Raw genomic sequence first — 19,258 nt, forward strand, 5'->3', positions numbered from 1 at the left:
ACTACCCAAGGCAATCTACATATCTAATGCCATCATATCAAAGTACCAATAGGATTAGTCACCGAAGTAGAACAAATAATTCTAAAATTTGTATGAAAACTCAAAAGACCCCAAATAGCCAAAGCAATCTTGAGAAAGAAGAACAGATCTGGAGGTATCATGCTCCCTGACTTCAGACTATACTACAAAGCTATAGTAATCAAAACAGTATGGTACTGGCACAAAACAGACACATAGATCAGTGGAACAGAATAGAAAGCCCAGAAGTAAGCCCAGACATTTATGGTCAATTAATCCAATACAAAGGAGGCAAGAGTATGCAGTGGGGGAAAGACAGTCTGTTCAAAACATGATGCTGAGAAAAATGGACAGCTCTTGTGAAAGAATGAAATTGGAACATTTTCTCATACCATACACAAAACTAAACTCAAAATGGATTAAAGACCTAAATGTAAGACAGCAAACCATAAAATCCTAGAAGATAACATAGGCAGAACACTCTTTGACATAAACTGTAGCAATATTTTTTTGGGATATCCCTCCTAAAGCAAAGGAAACAAAAGCAAAAATAAACAAATGGGACCTAATTAAACTTAAAAGCTTTTGCATAGAGGAGGAAACCACTGACAAAATGAAAAGACAGCCTACTGAATGGCAGAAAACATTTGCAAAGGATATGACTGATAAGTGATTAATATTCAAAATATATGAACAGCTCGTACAGCTCAATGTCAAAAAACTGAACAACCCAACTAAAATGGGCAGAAGACCTGAATAGACATTTTTACAAGGGAAACATACAGGTGGCCATCAGGCCCCATGAAAAGATGCTCAACATCACTAATCATCAGAGAACTACAAATCAAACCCACAATGAGGTATTACCTCACACTTGTCAGTATGACTATTATAAAAAAAGAGTACAAATAACAAATGTTGTCAAGAATGTGGAGAAAGGGACTCTTGGGCACTATTGATGAGAATGTAAATTGGTGCAGCAACTATGGAAAATAGTACGGAGGTTCCTCATAAAACTAAAAATAGAATTACTGTATGATCAGCAACTCAACTCCCGAGTAAATATCTAAAGAAAGTGAAAACACTAATTCAAAAAGATACATGCACACCCCAATGTTCATAGCAGCTATTTACAATAGCCAAGATATAGAAGCAACCTAAGTGTCCATCAAGAGATGAATGGATAAAAAAGAAGTGGTACTATGTACAATGGAATACCACTCAGCCATAAAAAAAGAAAGAAATTTTGCCTTTTGCAACACATGGATAGACCTGTTTATAATCTATAAACATTTGAATCACTATGATGTACACCTGAAACTAATATAATATTGTAAATCAACTATACCTCAATAAACAATTAGGCAAAATAATGAATTTGCATTGGTTTTTAAAAATATAAATAAATAATATTGCTACAGCTTTATGAATTTTTATAATGAATGTTCTAATGTTATATGTTGTAACATTTTAATGAGCAATTTTTATATGTTAAGTATCCTTCAGTTTTAATAATATATTACTGGACTTAGTAAATTATGTGGTTTGACCTTTAGTTATACAAATTGGGAAAATCGTTTAATTTTTCTGCACATTAGTTTTATATCTGTGAGATTAAAAGCCTAAACTAGATTATTTTCTTTGTGTACATACGATATGTAGATGTTTAAAAACATCTCTTTGAGATGATAAAAAAATAAGAAAATGTATGGAGGATGATATAACCATTATATATATACCGACTCCCAAATTAGCAAATGTTTTATTGAAGTATTTTATGCTTTTAAAATGTTTTTTGTAAGGGGTGGATGAAATGGGTGAAGGAAGTCAAAAAGTACAAACTTCCAGTTATAAAATAAAGACGTACTGGGGATGTAATATATAAGGATGGTGACTCTTTGTCACAGTTAATAATACTGTGTTGCATATTTGAAAGTTGCTGAGAGAGTAGATCTTGAAAGTTCTCATCCCAAGAAAAAAAGTTTTAACTATGTATGGTGACAGATGTTAACTAGAATTACTGTGGTGACTATATCACAATATATAAAAATATCAAATCATTATGAGAGACTTCCCCGACAGTCCAGTGGTTAAGACTCCATGCTTCCACTGCAGGGGGTGTGGGTTCAGTCCCTGTTCGGGGAACTAAGATCCCACATGTCATGTGGCTTGGCCAATAAAAAAAAAATCATTATGTTGTACACTTGAAACTAATGTTATTTGTCAATTATACTTCAATTTAAGAAGTTTTTTTTAAAGTATTTCTTTGTCTTTAAAAATATTATATACATGCTAGAGCCCTAATGTAGTACTACTGAATGAATACCTCTGATAGTATGGTCAGGAATTCTGCATTTATTTTTTTCTGACTTATAAAAAAATTGTAAAAAAGACATTATAGTTAAAGATGAAATTAAGTTCCTACCCCTCTCTGATTCCATTTCCTCCCTCCCTCTAATGATTAATTGTGGTAATCACTAGAGCTGTTCACAAATTCTTTTTCTTTTTCTTCTGGTCATGAGGTAAGATAGTGCTCCCTTGTTCCCCTTTGAAGTTACCAATGGACATGTGATTTGCTTTTCGATTAATGAAGTGCAGTGGAAATGACATGTATCCACCTCCAGGTGGAAGATTTCAGAGCTAGCATGTGATTCGCTGCTCACCCCTCCACTTGCTAAAGTGATTAAGGAAGGTTATAGAACCTCTTTAAACATAGTCCCAGAGTGACTATAATGAGCAAAGCCTCCTTCCTTCCTTCCTTTCAGCATGGGATATGCAGCATGAAAAGCAACAAGAAAAAAAAACCCCTTTTGTTAAGCCATTGAAATTGTGGAGCTGTTTCTTGCCAAGGCATCCCATCTAATGCCTGAAATTTTACTATATGTAAAATGAACAGTGTTGTATGTGGTGTTTTTGAAAGCTAAATGTAAATGGCATTCTACTGTATTTTTTCATTTAGCAACTTGCTTTTTTTTTCTTAACCTCTATTTTGTTTTTTGGATCTTTCCACATTGATACTTATAGCTCTAATTCATTGATTTAAACTACTACATATCATTCTGTCCTGTCAATTTATTACCATCGATAAATCTGTTCATTACTGATAGGCATTTAGGAAGCTTTAACTTTTCCAGCATTTTAAATAATGCTGCAATGAATATGCTTTTACTTGTCTTCTAATATACATTGCAACTGTTTCTCCACAAGTGAATTACTGGGTTTGTAGGTTATGTACAACTTCAATGTTATAAATATTGATGAAGGCTTTACAGCTGGGAATGGTGCTGTTCCTACCAGTGAGGATGATAGACAGCATAATTGGTGGTTGATTAGAAGGAGTATTCAGAAGTGTTTTGTCTCAAGAGTGGAGAAAACTGACTCTAGATTAACGATGCTAAAAATTTTAAAACAAGACCAGAGAGGATCAAGCCCGTTCCTGATAACCACAACCTAGAACAAAACTCAAGGATATTTATATGAATACAAAAAATTCCAGTACCCAGCAAGGTAAAAATTTACAATGTCTGGTATCCAATTAAAAATTACCAGATATGGCAAAGAAGCAGGAAAATACAACCCATAATGAGGAGAAAAACCAATCAATCAAAACTGACCTAGAATTGAAGCAGATGAATTAATGAAAATGGACATTAAAACAGTTTTTATAACTGTTTCATATGTACAAGAATTTATAGTAAAACTTGAACATATTAAATAGAGGATGGAAGATATTAAAATATACTTAACTCACACTCTTAGAGGTGAAAACTACAATGTCCAGGATGAAAAATGGGATGGGTGGATGGGATTAACTAGCAGAGTGGACATTGTAGAGGAACAGATTAGTGAATGTGAATACACAGAAACAACAAAAATGAAGCAGAGGAAAAAAAGACTATAACACATGAACAGAGTATCAGTCAACTTTGGGCCAACTTCAAGAGTCCTAATGGTGGAGTAATGGAGTCTCTGTAAGAGAGAGCAAGTAGTACAGTAAAAATATTTAAAGAATTAATGGCTGAATTTTTTCCAAATTTGATGAAAACTCTAAACCCAGAGATCCCCAAAGTTTAACCAACCTCAAGCACAAAAACACGAAAAAAACTACAATAAGGTACGTTTGTAATCAAATTGTTTGCAATTAGTAATAAAGAGAAAAATCTTTAAAACAGTGCCCCCCAAAAAGGGCATATTATTTAGATGGAAAAAGATAATGATGATGCATGTTTATTGGAAACAATGCAAATGAGAAGGCCATGGGGCAACACCTTTTCTTTCCTTGCTGAAAGAAAAAAATCACCATAAAATTATTAAGACATTAATGAAAGGAATTGAAGACAAACGGAAGGTATTCCATTGTCATGGGTTGGAAGAATTAATATTGTTAAAATGTCCACACTACTGAAAGCAATCTACAGATTCAGTGCAATCCCATCAAACATTCCATTGGCATTTTTCACAGAAGTAGAATAATCCTTAAATTTGTATGAAACCACAAAATACCCTGAATAACCCAAGCAGTCTTGAGAAAGAAGAACAAAACTGGGTGCATCACACTTCCTGATTTCACACTGTAATATAAAGCTATCGTAATCAGTATGGTATTGGCATGAAAACAGACACATAGATCAATGGAAAAGAATAGAGAGCCCCGAAATAAACCCCCACATATATGGTCAATTAATTTAGGACAAAGGAGCCAAGAATATACAATGGGAAAAGGATAGTCTCTTCAATAACGGTGTTGGGAAAACTGGACAGCCACAGGCAAAGGAATGAAATTGGACCACTATCTTACACCGTATACAAAAATAAACCCAGAATGGATTAAAGACTTGAATATAAGACCTGAAAACATAAAGCTCCTAGAAGAAAACATAGGCAGTAAGCTTCTTCCTATCAGTCTTGGTGATGATTTTTTGGATTTGACACTAAAGCAAAGGCGACAAAAGTAAAAATATACAGGTGGGACTACATCAAACTAAAAAGCTTCTGCACAGCAAAGAAAACCATTAAAATAAAAAGGCAGCCTACTTAATGGGAGAAAATATTTGCAAATCATATATTTCATAAGGGGCTAATATCCATAATATATAAAGAACTCATACAACTCGATTGCAAAGGAACAAACAGTCTGATTAAAAACCTGGCAGAGGGGCTTCCCTGGTGGCGCAGTGGTTGAGAGTCCACCTGCTGATGCAGGGGACACGGATTCGTGCCCCGGTCCAGGAAGATCCCACATGCCGCGGAGCGGCTGGGCCCGTGAGCCATGGCCGCTGAGCCTGTGCGTCCAGAGCCTGTGCTCCGCAACGGGAGAGGCCACAACAGTGAGAAGCCCGTGTACCGGAAAAAAAAACACAACAAAACCTGGCAGAGGATCTGAATAGACATTTTTCCAAATTAGGTGTATAGATGGCCAACAGATACATGGAGAGGTGTTCAGTATCACTAATCATCAGGGAAATGCAAATCAAAACCACAATTATATATCACCTCACACCTGTTAGAATAGCTATTATCAAGACAACAAGAACTTAGTGCTGGAGAGGATGTGGAGAAAAGGAAACTCTTGTGCATTGTTAGTGGGAATGGAAATTGGTGCAACCACTGGAAAACAGTATGGAGATCCCTCAGAAAATTAAAAATGGAACTACCATTTGTCCAGCAATTCCACTTTGGGCTATTCACCTGAAGAAAACGAAAACAGTAACTCAAAAAGATATATGCACCCCCATGCTCATTGCAGTATTATTTACCATAGTCAAGACATGGAAACAACCTAAGTGATTGCTGATGGATGAATGGATAAGGAAGATGTGGTGTATATAGACAATGGAATATTATTTAGCCTTAAAAAAGAATGAAATCTTGCCATTTGTGACAAGATGAATGGGCCTTGAGAGCATTACGCTAAGTGAAATAAGTCAGAGAAAGACAAATACTGTAGTAGGACCTCACTTATAGGTGAAATCTAAAAAAACCAAAAAACAAAAAACATGAGCTCATAGATACAGAGAACAATTGGTGGTTGCCAGAGGCTAGGGATAGGGGTTGGCGAAATGAGTGAAGGGAGTCATAAGGTATAAATTTCCGTATAAAATAAGTCATGGGGATGTAATGTATAGCACGGTTACTATAGTTTGTTTCTCTGTTTGATTTGACCGTACCGGGTCTTAGTTGCGGCACACAGGATCTTCATTGCTGCATGTGGGATCTTTAGTTGTGGCATGTGGGCTCTTAGTTCCGGCATGCAGGCTCTTAGTTGCGGCATGCATGCAGGATCTAGTTCCCTGACCAGGGATCAAACCCGGTCCCCCTGCACTGAGAGCACAGAGTCTTATCCACTGGACCACCAGGGAAGTTCCCAGCATGGTTGCTATAATTAATAATACTATAGTGCATATTTGAAAGTTGTGAAGAAAGTAGATCTTAAAAGTTCTTATCCACCCCCCCAGCCCCACAAATTTTTGTAACTATGTATGGTGATGGATGTTAACTAGAATTATGGCAGTGATTATTTCACAGTATATACAAATATTGGATTCATTGTACGCCTGAAACTAATATATGTTATGTCATTTATACGTCAAAAAATCCCACAGAATTATTTACCCACCAAAAAATATCCTTTAAAAATGAGCGTGAAGATGTTTTTCAGTCATATAAAAGCTGAAAGAATTCATCACCATCAGACCTGCATTATAAGAAGTATTTAAAGAAGTCCTTTAATAAAGCATGGAGAAAATGATGCTGGATGGGAATCTGGATCTACACAAAAAAGTGAAGAATACCAGATGTTGTCTTTATGTGTGTAAAGACTGTTTTATTAATATTCAGATCTCTAAAAGATAATTGTTTAAAGTGAAAATAATAACACTATATTGTAGAGGTTATAACACATGTAGGAATAAAATGCATGGCAACAATACAAAGGTTGGGAGGGGAGGAATGGAAGTACACTGTTGTAAAGTTTTTAGATTATACACAAAAAGACCAGTATCACTTCATGGTAACTGTTAAGTTAAAGATGTATACTACAAAGCCAAAATCACCCACTAGAATAATACAACGAAGAAACTCAGTAATTGTATTAAATGACATTGCCTTGGATTTCAGGAGCTATGGTGGTGTTTGAAGAAACAGATAATAATTAATAGATTAATAAAGGATGGCTACAGTTACAAACTGTGACCTTAAAACCAGAGCTCTCTGTTATAAATAAGAAGAAATAATTGTATTAAACTAGGATACATTAAGGAAAAAAGTTTTTGCATGCTTGCCATCAAATTTGTCCCAATAATAAATTAACTAATGGAGCAAGCAATGGCAAAAGGATAAATAAAATTGTGACTTGTGAAAGGATTGGGACCAATCGTCGAATATTAAAATTTTGGTAGGAAAATGGAAACAGAACTAATCTCCAAATCCCTTATAGCCTTTTCTCTGTAGAGTGACATCTTTCACTTCCACAGAGTCAATGTGAGAAAATTGGACATTTTTTTTTAGAGAATTTATGGCCTTGCAAAGAAGTGGAAGAAGCTATAGAAGAGAATCAATGACCTCTTTTTCCTACTGCCTGGACTTTTAAATTTGCTTCATTATGTTATCTAAATTCTACCATCAAATGTCTTATTTGGGTTGTGCAAATGCAGATACCTGAGGGAAGGAAAATAAGAAGTTGTCAGTTTTAAAACGTACTAGTTAATCTATGCAGTATACATTCATCCATTCAGTTGACACTTACAGATCCTCTACTGTGTGCCTGGCACTGTGGTAGCTGATGGAGATATATTCATTAGGAATTTAGGGAGCTCACAGTTGATAGGATAGCAGGCATCTAAACAAATAGATTATAATAAAGTGTGATGTGTGCAATAATCCATTCAATGTTCAAAATACAGAGGTATAATAAAACAAGGGTTAACTCTAACTGGAAGAGAACATCAGGGAATGCTTCCTGGAGATCCTGATGCATTAACCTCTGGGCTGGATTTGAAAGCCAACTAAAAGGTTTGAGTGGCTGAAGATATTGGGAGAGATCGCGTAGGCAGGGAAATTACATGTGTAACATATAGATGCTTGAAACAAGTTGCGGTCTAGGGAGCTACAAACAACTCAGTGTCGTTAGAGGATAAAGAAATGTGGTGGGGAAGGGAAGTGTGGCAGTTACTGAGGCTGGTGTCAGATCAAAAGGGCCTGGTAGGCAACCTGGGTAAACTTACATATTCTAATTCTTTGTTGGGTTCTTTTGAATTTTTTACACCCTCAAATGTATCATTCACACAGGCTTTATTTCTCTCCTCTTAACCCTTGTGTCTTTTACTTCTTGGATTTGTCCTACTGCACTGGCAAAGACCTTCATTCCATGTTAATAAAACTAGTGAGACAAGAGCCCTTATCTTATTCCCTATCTCAGAGTAAATGGTTTTGGCTTTCACCGTTAATTTTGATGTAGGTTCCTTATAGACATTCTTTAACAGATAAAGGATGTTTCCTTCTTTTCCACTGATTGCCAAGAATTTTTATCCTGCATGGACTTTGAATTTTATCACATATCTTTTCTTGCATCTACTAAGATACTCTGTGATTTTTCTTTTCTGTGCTGGTAATGTGGTGACTTATATTGATTGCTATTTTATTTATTCATTTATTTATTTTTGCATCGTTGTTGGACTGTGGTTGCTTTGCAGTGTTGTGTTGGTTTCTGCTGTGTGACAGGGTGAATTGGCTGTGTGTGTGCACGTGTCCCCATATACCCTTGATTGCTATTTTAAAATAAAACTAATTTTGCATTCCTGAAATAAACCAAACTTGATCATGGTAAAAAAAAAAGTGGCCTGGTAGGACATGATAACTGCGCTGAGGCTTGGCTTCATTGGTGATACCAAATGATTGCATTTTAGGCGGTAAACAGGCACAATTAAACTTTTGTTTTTGAGAGATCGCTTTATTGTCATTGTGGAAAAAGAAGAAAAGCTAGAAGAATGAAGAAAAGAGGATGAATTCAAGACCTATTTGGAGGGTAGAATTTGAGGATTCCTTTTATGTGGGAGTTAAAGGAGATAGGGTCTAGGGTAACTCCCAGGTTTCTGATTTGTGAGTTGTGATGCTAGCAACTGAAATAGAGAATAAAGGAAGCTGAACAATGTTGGGATTTTAGGGGAATGGCAGGGAGAGGATGAAGATTGTGATTTATGTTTGGTCATGTGTGAATAAGTACGTGGATATATGTGGAACTGAGGACTAGAAACGTAGATTTAAGAGTTAACAGGGTATAGGAGGCTTTCTGGGAGCCCCCAGCCTAGCCATTTTGCTCTGTTTAATTGCTTCCATAGCCCTCATACTTCCTCTTTGATAACATTACACCTGTAAACTCTCTGTCAAATCTCTATCATCCTCTATTGGATTGTGAGGTCCTTGTTGAAAGGGATCTTATTTGTTTTGTTCACCAACTCCTTTCCAGTGCCCAACACAGTACCTGGTACATGAGACTGAATAAATGGGCATGGACATGAGTGCCCAGGGGAAGAGGGCACAGAGAAGAGAGGTTGATGGCTCAGGGCTGCTGGGTACAGTCATATGGCTGTCACTGTGTGTGACTCTGCCAAGAAGCAACCTTAAGGATTACCACCTTACATACGTGTATACAATGGAATATTACTCAGCCATAAAAAGAAACGAAAGTGGGTCATGTGTAGAGACGTGGATGGACCTAGAGACTGTCATGCAGAGTGAAGTAAGTCAGAAAGAGAAAAACAAGTATCGTATATTAACGCATATATGTGGAATCTAGAAAAATGGTACAGATGAACCGGTTTGCAGGGCAGAAACAGACACAGATGTAGAGAACAAACAGATGGACACCAAGGGGGGAAAGTGGGAGGGGTAAAGTGGGATGAATTGGGAGATTGGGACTGACATATATACACTAATATGTATAAAATAGATAACTAATAAGAACCTGCTGTATAGCACAGGGAACTCCACTTCACTGTACAGTAGAAACTAACACAACATTGTAAAACAGCTATACCCCGATAAAAAAGAAAGGATTACCACCTTACAGTTGTGAGTGGTGTGAGTGGAGAAAAATCTAGCAAAGGAAATGGAAGAAGGAGAGCTTGGACAGGTATGAAGAAAATCAGGAAGGACTTTATCAAGGAAGTTAAGGAAGGGAATGGTTAACAGTTTCAAATACCCAGAGAATTCAAATCAAACATGAGCTGATGAGCTTATGACCTGGTATAGGAAGCATAACCAGTATTTACAAATTGTTGTTGGCTTGTTTGCTGGTTTTAGCAAAATATCATTAAATGGTATTCTGTGTCAGCATAAGGGAAGAAAGGCATAAAATCAAAGTAACTCAAGTTCTTTAAAAGGGTTTATTGGAAACCAAGAGATATTCTCTCAATAAGTGGAGCAAAGCCATTTTTCCCCCTTAGTGTTGGAAGAGTTAGCTATTCCTTTGTAAGTAGTTTCCTTGTATGTGGAGATCATGTTAAATGAAAAATGTGTTTCTTTAAATGTTAAAGTGTGGTGAGATGCTCAGTCTGAGAGCTGCGTGGGCACTAAGACCAGCTGAGGGAAGAGCAGATTGAGTGAAATGACAGGCAGGACTGTCCACACTGTTTAAATTCTTCTTTCTCTCTTGCTTTGTACATATTTGCCACGTTGTTATCATTGAATTTGGGTAAGCTAGTTGCTCATATGGAGCAACTCCACTGTGTGTTCCAGAGCGGGAGAGAAGAGGGAGAGGTAGGAAGGTTGAGAGAGCGGTGTGTTTGTGGTTTGTCCTGTGTTGTTTCTTTTATTTGGGGTTTTAAATTTTTCATAAATTATTGCTCAAAAATCTTACCAGATACGCATGTCTGTGTGATATTTCATTGATTTAGAACTTTATAATTATATCATGTTTTAGATTTTACAAATTGTCATGTGTATTTGTTGCTTAATGCTGGAACAGCTTCATTAGGTAGACAGGACAGATTTTTTAATTTTGGGGGAGTTTGTTTTACCAAAGATTCAAAGTTAAGCTACTTGTCAATATCATAATACTCCTGTGATCTTTTCATACCATATTGTTCATCCAAAAAGCATGTGTGTGTGTGTTTGTTGTTTCAATGTAATTAATTTTATTTTAAGGAAACATATACATGAATTGGAGAATTGTCTTCCTCTGGGCATTTTGGTGTCTTTTTGCTCTGCCTTTGTTTTTTAGGTTCTTGTTATCAAATAGGGTCCTTTAGAACTCTCTGAGAAGAAATAAAAGTTCATAAAATTTTGCATCACGTGTTAACTGAGGAAAAATATCAAGTCTGTATGTAGTTTGAAAAGATTACCCACCCGACCCCACCCCACCCCACCCCACCCCCAGAATATTGTGGTATCTTAGAGTGGAGCTCCTAATATAATTTGTATACTGTTTGAGTTACTGGTCATGAAATTAGTTAAGTGAGGGTGTCAGCATTTAAAAATAATGAAATAGAATAGAAAATATCAGAGTGCATTGCACATGATAGAAGTGTTATCTCCTGATACTTTTGTTTCGGAAATATATATATGTATGTATGTACTGAGGCACAGGTATAAAATGTATTTCCTTACTGTGGGTCATGGTCAGAAAAGCTTGTAAACACTGGCTCAGAAAACTCTCGTTCATTTTATCTTCTTCCAGCTTTTGTTACATTATTGAATGGAGAACAAGCCCAGAATGCAATTCAGATGTTTCATCAATATTCATTTCGAGGAAAAGACTTAATAGTCCAGCTCCAGCCAACAGATGCTTTGCTATGTATTACCAACTTGCCCACTTCTTTTACGTTAGAAGAGTTTGAAGAACTTGTTCGTGCTTATGGAAATGTCGAGAGATGTTTTCTGGTCTACAGTGAAGTTACTGGCCATTCCAAAGGCTATGGATTTGTGGAATACATGAAAAAGGACTTTGCTGCAAAGGCTAGATTGGAGCTATTGGGTAAACAGTTGGGAGCATCAGCTGTCTTTGCACAGTGGATGGATGTTAATCTCTTGGCCGCAGAGCTCATTCATTCTAAGTGCCTTTGTATAGATAAACTCCCTAGTGACTACAGGGATTCAGAGGAGCTGTTGCAGTTTTTTTCCAGTATCCATAAACCTGTGTTTTGCCAGGTATGTATTTTTAAGTCATCATTTGCAATATTTAAAAATACCTGCATATGTATCTGCATGCACTCAAGTATTTTTTATACCTATGTAAATATCACAATGGATAATCTAATTCTAATTGAGTCTGTAATGAACACTTCAATATGATGGTAAATTTTATCTATTTATTTATTTTGGTAAATTTTATTTTATTTTTATTTATTTTTATTTATTTTTGTATTTATTTTTGAATTTTATTTTTTTATATAGCAGGTTCTTATTAGTTATCCATTTTATACATGTTAGTGTATATATGTCAGTCCCAATCTCCCAATTCATATGATGGTAAATTTTAAATCAATCCCTTTTGTTGATGGGCCAAACTATATTGTCTTTATATAATTATGTCTTAGCAAACCCATCACTTAACACATCCACCTTCTCATTCCATCCACTCTTGACCCATTCATGCATTGATCCCTTTATCCATCCACGTTTTGTTTATCACCTTCTCAGTGCCAGACACTATATTGCTAAATGTCGGAAATGTAGAGAATAGAAAGATACTCTCTTAATACGCACAAGTTTGTGGAAGAGACTGACAAGTAAGCAGATAATTGTAAATCCTGTATGAAGACTGATACGATGGAAAATAGAAAAGTGTTATGAGGTGTAAAAAGAATGCATTATTCTATCTTAATGGGGTCATGGTAATGAGACATTTAGAGAAGATCCTGAAAACTGACAACACTGGTAAGAATTTTCAAGCACTTTGAGTAAAATTAAATATATTCTACTAAATAGGCAAAAATATATACTGTATACAACTGAGAGGTTATCTAGTCTAGCTTTCCATCTGGTAAAAAAAATCAAAACGTTACAATAATTGAGGGATCATTTAGCTTCTGTTAAAATATTTCAAAATAATGGAAAATTCACTAGATCACAAGTCAGGCCATTACATATTTAAATGGCTCTCATACTGAATGTAAATATTCTTCTTTAAAACTGCTGACGCTATGGAATTAAAATGACTTTGTCTTTTGAAAGACTTAAAATGATAGTGTCATTTATTTGGCATGAAGGTTATAATGAACCAGGAATAGTAAAAATATTTTAAAAGTTTTCAAAAGGTTAATAAAGCCACTTTACAATGCCTTTATCAGTAGATCTGTTAAACTCAGGCTCTCTCGCTTGGTAGGTTGACATAGACTATATGGAAGACACAGTCTTCTTACCTCGTGGTCAGAAGGGACCAGTGGGACTAACGGCTTTTACAAATATGATTTTAAGATTTGGTTTGGTTAAAAGGAATGAGGTTGTAGGAGAAATGTTTGGAAGAGGTAGATATTTTTCCTTTCTCCCATGGAAATGGAAGAAGTTTTATGGAGGAAAAAAATATTTGAGGGCAGTTTTAAAAGGAAGGAAGAATGTGAAGAAAAAATAGAAATTCAGTCTACTACACAAAAAGCTTCAAAAATAAGAAAAGAAACTAAAAAGGACTGGAAAATGATTTAATTGTAGTATCAATTTATGGGATGCCAAATTCAAATAGAAGTATTGTACATGCGTCTTCTCAAAGACATACGAAGCTGAATTTTATCACATTTATCACTTTATAGCATCAGTGTGTTTAAGATGATTCAGACATGTTCAACACTTAGAAATTTTTAGTGTCTTATTTTGTTCTTACTTTTGCTCTAGAAACTTTTTAGTGTCTTATTTTGTTCTTACTTTTGCTCTTTGTACCAGTCTTTACAGATCCAGGACTTTAGTATCTTCTTTTACACTCTTACAGGTGGGTGACTGGAAATAAATTGAGTTCTGCATTGCAGGAGTTTATTTAGGGCACATTCAGAAAAAGGTTTTGTCCTGAATATGGTATTTTAAACAAACCTGGGGCACAGTTTTCCTAAAGAAGGTTTGCTTTGGTATACTTGACCAAATTCCTGGGATCTGCCCAAAATATTGAAATAAACTTTGAATGTGGTTCCTTCTACCTTTCTTCTGTTGATAATGCAAATGTTATTTTACATAGATACATGATCCAGTAATTGTTCAGCATGTTTCATCGTCTGTGTATCTGGTGAATTTATTTTAAAGAAAGTTTTAATTATTGTGTCCCATATTTTTCTATAAATTATCAGTTATATATATATCTTAATATATAGGGACTATTATCATTTGAACATTGACTTTTAAAATAAATCAGAGATTCAAAGAAGTAAAAGGAAACCGGACAGAATCTTACTTTTCCCATCTTCTAGAAGGACTACATCTACCCAACTAGTAAACTTTTATTTTCAGAAGGAAAGAATACATTATTTTCACCAGTATCATGCTCTGAGACATTTGTCCTTGAATTTTTAGATGATATACTTGTAAATAAGTATTTCTAGCTAAATATTAGAATTCCCTTTTTAATAAATGTATCACATCAGCTTGCACAGGATGAAGGTAGTTATGTTGGTGGCTTTGCGGTGGTTGAATATAGCACTGCAGAGCACGCTGAAGAGGTTCAACAAGCAGCTGATGGTATGACCATCAAGGGAAGCAAAGTTCAAGTTTCCTTCTGTGCCCCGGGAGCACCAGGGCGAAGTACATTAGCAGCATTGATAGCAGCTCAACGCGTGGTAAGTTTCTTCTTTTTTTAGGATATAAAAAAATTCTAGTAGTATTTTAATCTATCCAAACTAGTCAGTCATTGATTGGACCTTCATTATATTTTTTTTATGTAAAGATACCCTTCTTTTTTCTTTTGACTGGCTAAATGGTACCTCTGCCAAATCAAGCCAGGAGTCAATACAAAAGAAGAAACTGTGTTTCATAACGTGTATTCATCTCAAGAAAAAATTTTGAGGAAATTTCATTGATTCAGTAAATGTTTGAGTTCCTGTTCTGTAAGTTTTGAGTGCAAGGTGCCCCCTTTTTCAGTGTTCATAAGTATCCATAGTAGAAGTAGTAGGAGGTGGCGCCTCATTTTTGTGCACATGGCACAGTTGCTGAGTTTCCAATTCTGAATGCATCTAGTCACCCACTTTTGCAGGTGGCACACCCTGTCCTCTTGGAGAAAAAGAAACAACTAGGTGGCTTGGTGGCCTTACAAATGTCTGTCATTTGTTTATAGCTGATCCCCCAGCAAAACTAGCTATCTCTTATCAGCCACTCTTTTCCATTTTCTACAGTGACTCTCTCAAATCTTCACTCTTTTCCTGTCTTTGTCCTTCTTTCTATCCGATGATCGTGGCTCCTACTTTATAGAAATATAAAGGCCATGTGCTGGACTCATTCATTCAACTTTTCTCACACTCCCCCAGAAAAAGTGCCCCCATTTTTTCTCTTAAATAGCATTCATTCCATAAATACTTTTTGGGTACCCACTGCATGCTAGGTATGTTAGAGATGTTTAGGATTCATCAGTGAACAAAACAAAGATCCCTGTTCTCTGGGAGGGAGGGCTGTGCCTCCTCCTGCCAAAGCAGGGGCTCATGCCCATGTCCCCCATCCTCAAGGATCTTCATCCTCACCTTTCTACTTACTTTCACTTGTTCACTAGCTCTATCCCATCTGCTTATAAATACGCTCAAATCTTTTCCTTTAAAAATCCTCTCTAAATACGAGCCTTTGTAATACTTTTCCCTCACAGCTGGAGCTTCTTGAACAATTAGGTCCCACTCATCACCTTTTCTTCTTTTCTCATTTCCCTCTCAGTCCAATGCAATCTAGTTTCTGCCGCCACTATTCAGGTGAATCTGTTCTCTTTAAGATTAACAGGAATTTCTTAATATTCAGTCGAAAAGGTACTTTTCAGTCTTTCTTTGCCTGGTTTCTTTGGAACATTTAAAACCAACCTCCTGGGACTTCGCTGGTGGTCCAGTGGTAAAGAATCCACCTTCCAATGCAGGGGCCGTGGCTTCGATCCCTGGTCTGGGAACTAAGATCCCATATGTCGTGGGGCAACTATGCCCACGTGCCACAACTACTGAGCTCGCGCGCCTCAACGAGTGAGCCTGCGTGCCACAAACTACAGAGCCCACGTGCCCTGGAGCCCGCGCGCCACAACTAGAGAGAAAAGTAGTGAAAGATCCTGCATGCCTCAACGAAGATCCCGTGTGCCGCAACTAAGACCCAATGCAGCTAAGAAAAATAAAAAATAAGGAAAATAAATATTAAAAAAAAAATAAGACCAACCGCCTACTACCTTGAATTCTGCCTACCGTTTGTTTCCTACCTGTCTAACCGTCCCACCCCTTTCTTCTCTTTCCCGAAGGGCTGCTATCAGTAGGCTTCTGTATTTGGCCTCCTCACTTTCTTCCTCTTCAGCACTCCAGTGGTTTTAGTTATTGCCTATCAGTGGTGATTTTTCCAAGCATATATTTTTGGACCCAGTTGCTAAATCTGTATTTCCAAGTGATATTTAAACAGCCCCTTTTTATGTTATATAAATAGTTCAATTTCAACATTTCCAAAAGAAAACTATTTTTCTCTGGGACCTGCTTTTCTGTGTTCTGTAATATCTATGTATGGCATCAGTTCATTCAAACTAGAACTGTCTGAATTAAAAACTCAGTTAATCATGATTGGTCGTCTTCACCTACTCCCCAGATCAAGATGTCGAGAATATTAGCAAATCCTTTCAGTTCCGCCTCCTGGTAACTATTAAATCCTTGAGACTTGTCAGCATCTTTGTTACTTTACTCAGGATCTCATTTTTCTCACCTTGATGGTTCGAATAACCTGCTATGTGGTTGCCATGTTGTTCGTCTTCCCCATTCTAACCCATCTTCCACGGTGCCACAAGAGTGATCTTTCTCGTCCTCAAACCAGATTATGTCATTCTCTTGCTTAATATTCTTTAATGCGTGCATAAGTGCAGTTCCTTACCATGGCATACAGGGCCCTTCGTGATTAGGTATTAGTAACATGAGGAATCTTAAATTTTTCTCAGTCTTAAAAGTAATGTGCTGCATTGATTTTTTTTTTTCTGTAGGTTCTTGCTACATATCCTTTATCAAGTTTTCTGATTTAAAAAAAATCATAAGTAGGTATTGATGTTTATCAGAGTATTTCTGCAACTATTGCGATAATTTTATGTGATTTCTTTCTAAGTTCATTAATGTGCTGAATCCAATTGATAGGTTTTTCTAATATTACACTATCCTTATGTTGTAAATCCTAATTGATAATGATTTTTTTCCTATGCATTGTTTGATTTTATTGGATAATATTTTATTTGGTATATGTGCAAATGTGCTCATAAGTGAAAATGCTTAAATTTTTGGGTACCATTTTTACTTAATTTTGGAATCAAGAGAACATTGACCTCATTAAATGATTTACATATTTTTCTCCCCCTTCTCCTTTTCTTTCCATTTCATGGATCAATTTGTATAAAATCGGGGTCATCCGTTCTTTGAAAGTTTGAGAGATCTCATCTATGAAACCGTGTAGACTTACTCCTTGAGCCTCTTCCAGAAGGAAATCATTGATTACCGCTTAAATTTCTTCTGTGGATATTCGGTTTATTAGTTTTATTTTTCTCTGTGTGCTATATGTGGCATTTGATTATATTCTACAAATTTATCCACTTTGTCTGAGTTTTTAAATTTATTGGCACATAGCTATTTATAAAGTTTTATTTAAAATTTGTCATGTCTAGTCTCCTCTTTTTATCGTATATTTTATTTATTTGCATTTCCTTTTTTTCCCTTGATCAGTCTTGCAAACTATTTATTTTGCCTTTTAAAGAAACAGCTTTTGTTTTGTTCATTATTTCTCTTTTTTCTATCTTTTGCTTATTCTTGCCCTATCTTTATAACCTCCTTGCTTCTTTCTTCTTTGGATTTACTCTTCCTACCCCCACCCCCACCCATCTTTAATGTTATCCGTGGTTAGCTCCTCTGTTTTCAACCTAGATTGTTTTCTGATGAACATAGTTAAAGTAAGCTTACTTCTATAACTAATGCTATACCTATGTGTCATAAATTTTATATTATGAATGTTTCAAATTTTTGTTATGATTTCCTTTTAGCTTAATTATTCGTTTTTTTTCCAGTTTATACCCACCTAGGAATTTTTAAAAGCTATTCTTCTGATATAGATTTCTTTTGAGATATAATTGATATACAGCATTATGTTAGATTTCAAGTGTACAACTAATGATTCAGTATTTGTATGTATTGTGAAATGATCACCACAGTAAGTCTAGTTAACATCTGTCACCACACAGAATCACAAAATTTCTTTTTCTTGTGATGGGAACTTTTAAGATCTACTCTCTTGGCAACCTTCAAATATGAAGTAGAGTATTATGAACTGTAGTCATAGTCACTGTGCAGTACATTACATTCTCATGACTTATTTCTCTTATAACTGGAAGTTTGTACTTTTTGACCCCCGTTACCATTTCACTCACCCTCCACCCCCTCCCTCTGGGAAACATCAGTTTCCAGTATTCTCTGTATCCAGTGTTCTCTGTATCTATGGTTTTGGTTTTGGTTTTGGTTTTAGATTCCACACATAAGTGAGATCATACAGTATCCATCTTTCTCTGCCTGACTTATTTCACTTAGCATAATACCCTCAAGGTCCATCCATGAGACTACAAATGGCAAAATTTCATTCTTTTTTATGGCTGAATAATGTTCCATTGTCTGTATACATATACACACCACATTTTCTTTATCTGTTCATCCATTTTTGGAAACTTAGGTTGTTTTCATATCTTAGCTATTATAAATAATGCTGAAATGAACATGGGGTCCATATATCTTTTTGAGTTAGTGTTTTTTGTTTTCTTTGGAGAAATACCCAGAAGTTGACTTGCTGGGTCATATGGTAGTTCTATTTTTAATTTTATGAGGAACCTCTGTACTGTTTACCAACACTTGTCATGTTTTTTTTAACTATACTTTTTTCCTTTGTTTTCATTTCCCATCTACTATTGGATAAATTAGAATTTTCTTCTTCTGCTTCGAGAGTGAGATGTTCTGTTTTATCCTACTGGTGATTGTTCCTAACTTACTAACACCCCTAGGTTGATCAGTATCTCTTTCTTCCCACTTAGTTCATTCTAACCTCCGTCCTGCTTCTTCCTTCTACCCCACCTACCACCATATTG

At 35.9% G+C, this 19,258-nt stretch overlaps 1 protein-coding gene across 2 annotated transcripts in view; it reads left to right on the forward strand.

The window, feature by feature from the left end:
• RAVER2 (ribonucleoprotein, PTB binding 2) overlaps window positions 1-19,258 on the forward strand; it is a 103,014-nt gene that overhangs the window by 24,525 nt on the left and 59,231 nt on the right. For both annotated transcript variants that reach the window (XM_065893197.1, XM_065893205.1), the window contains exons 3-4: window positions 11,693-12,162; window positions 14,580-14,771. In XM_065893197.1, the coding sequence (XP_065749269.1) occupies window positions 11,693-12,162; window positions 14,580-14,771 (662 nt within the window). The remainder of the gene's footprint in view (window positions 1-11,692; window positions 12,163-14,579; window positions 14,772-19,258) is intronic.

The sequence above is a fragment of the Phocoena phocoena genome, chromosome 1, assembly GCF_963924675.1.
Source record: "Phocoena phocoena chromosome 1, mPhoPho1.1, whole genome shotgun sequence".
NCBI lineage: Eukaryota > Metazoa > Chordata > Mammalia > Artiodactyla > Phocoenidae > Phocoena > Phocoena phocoena.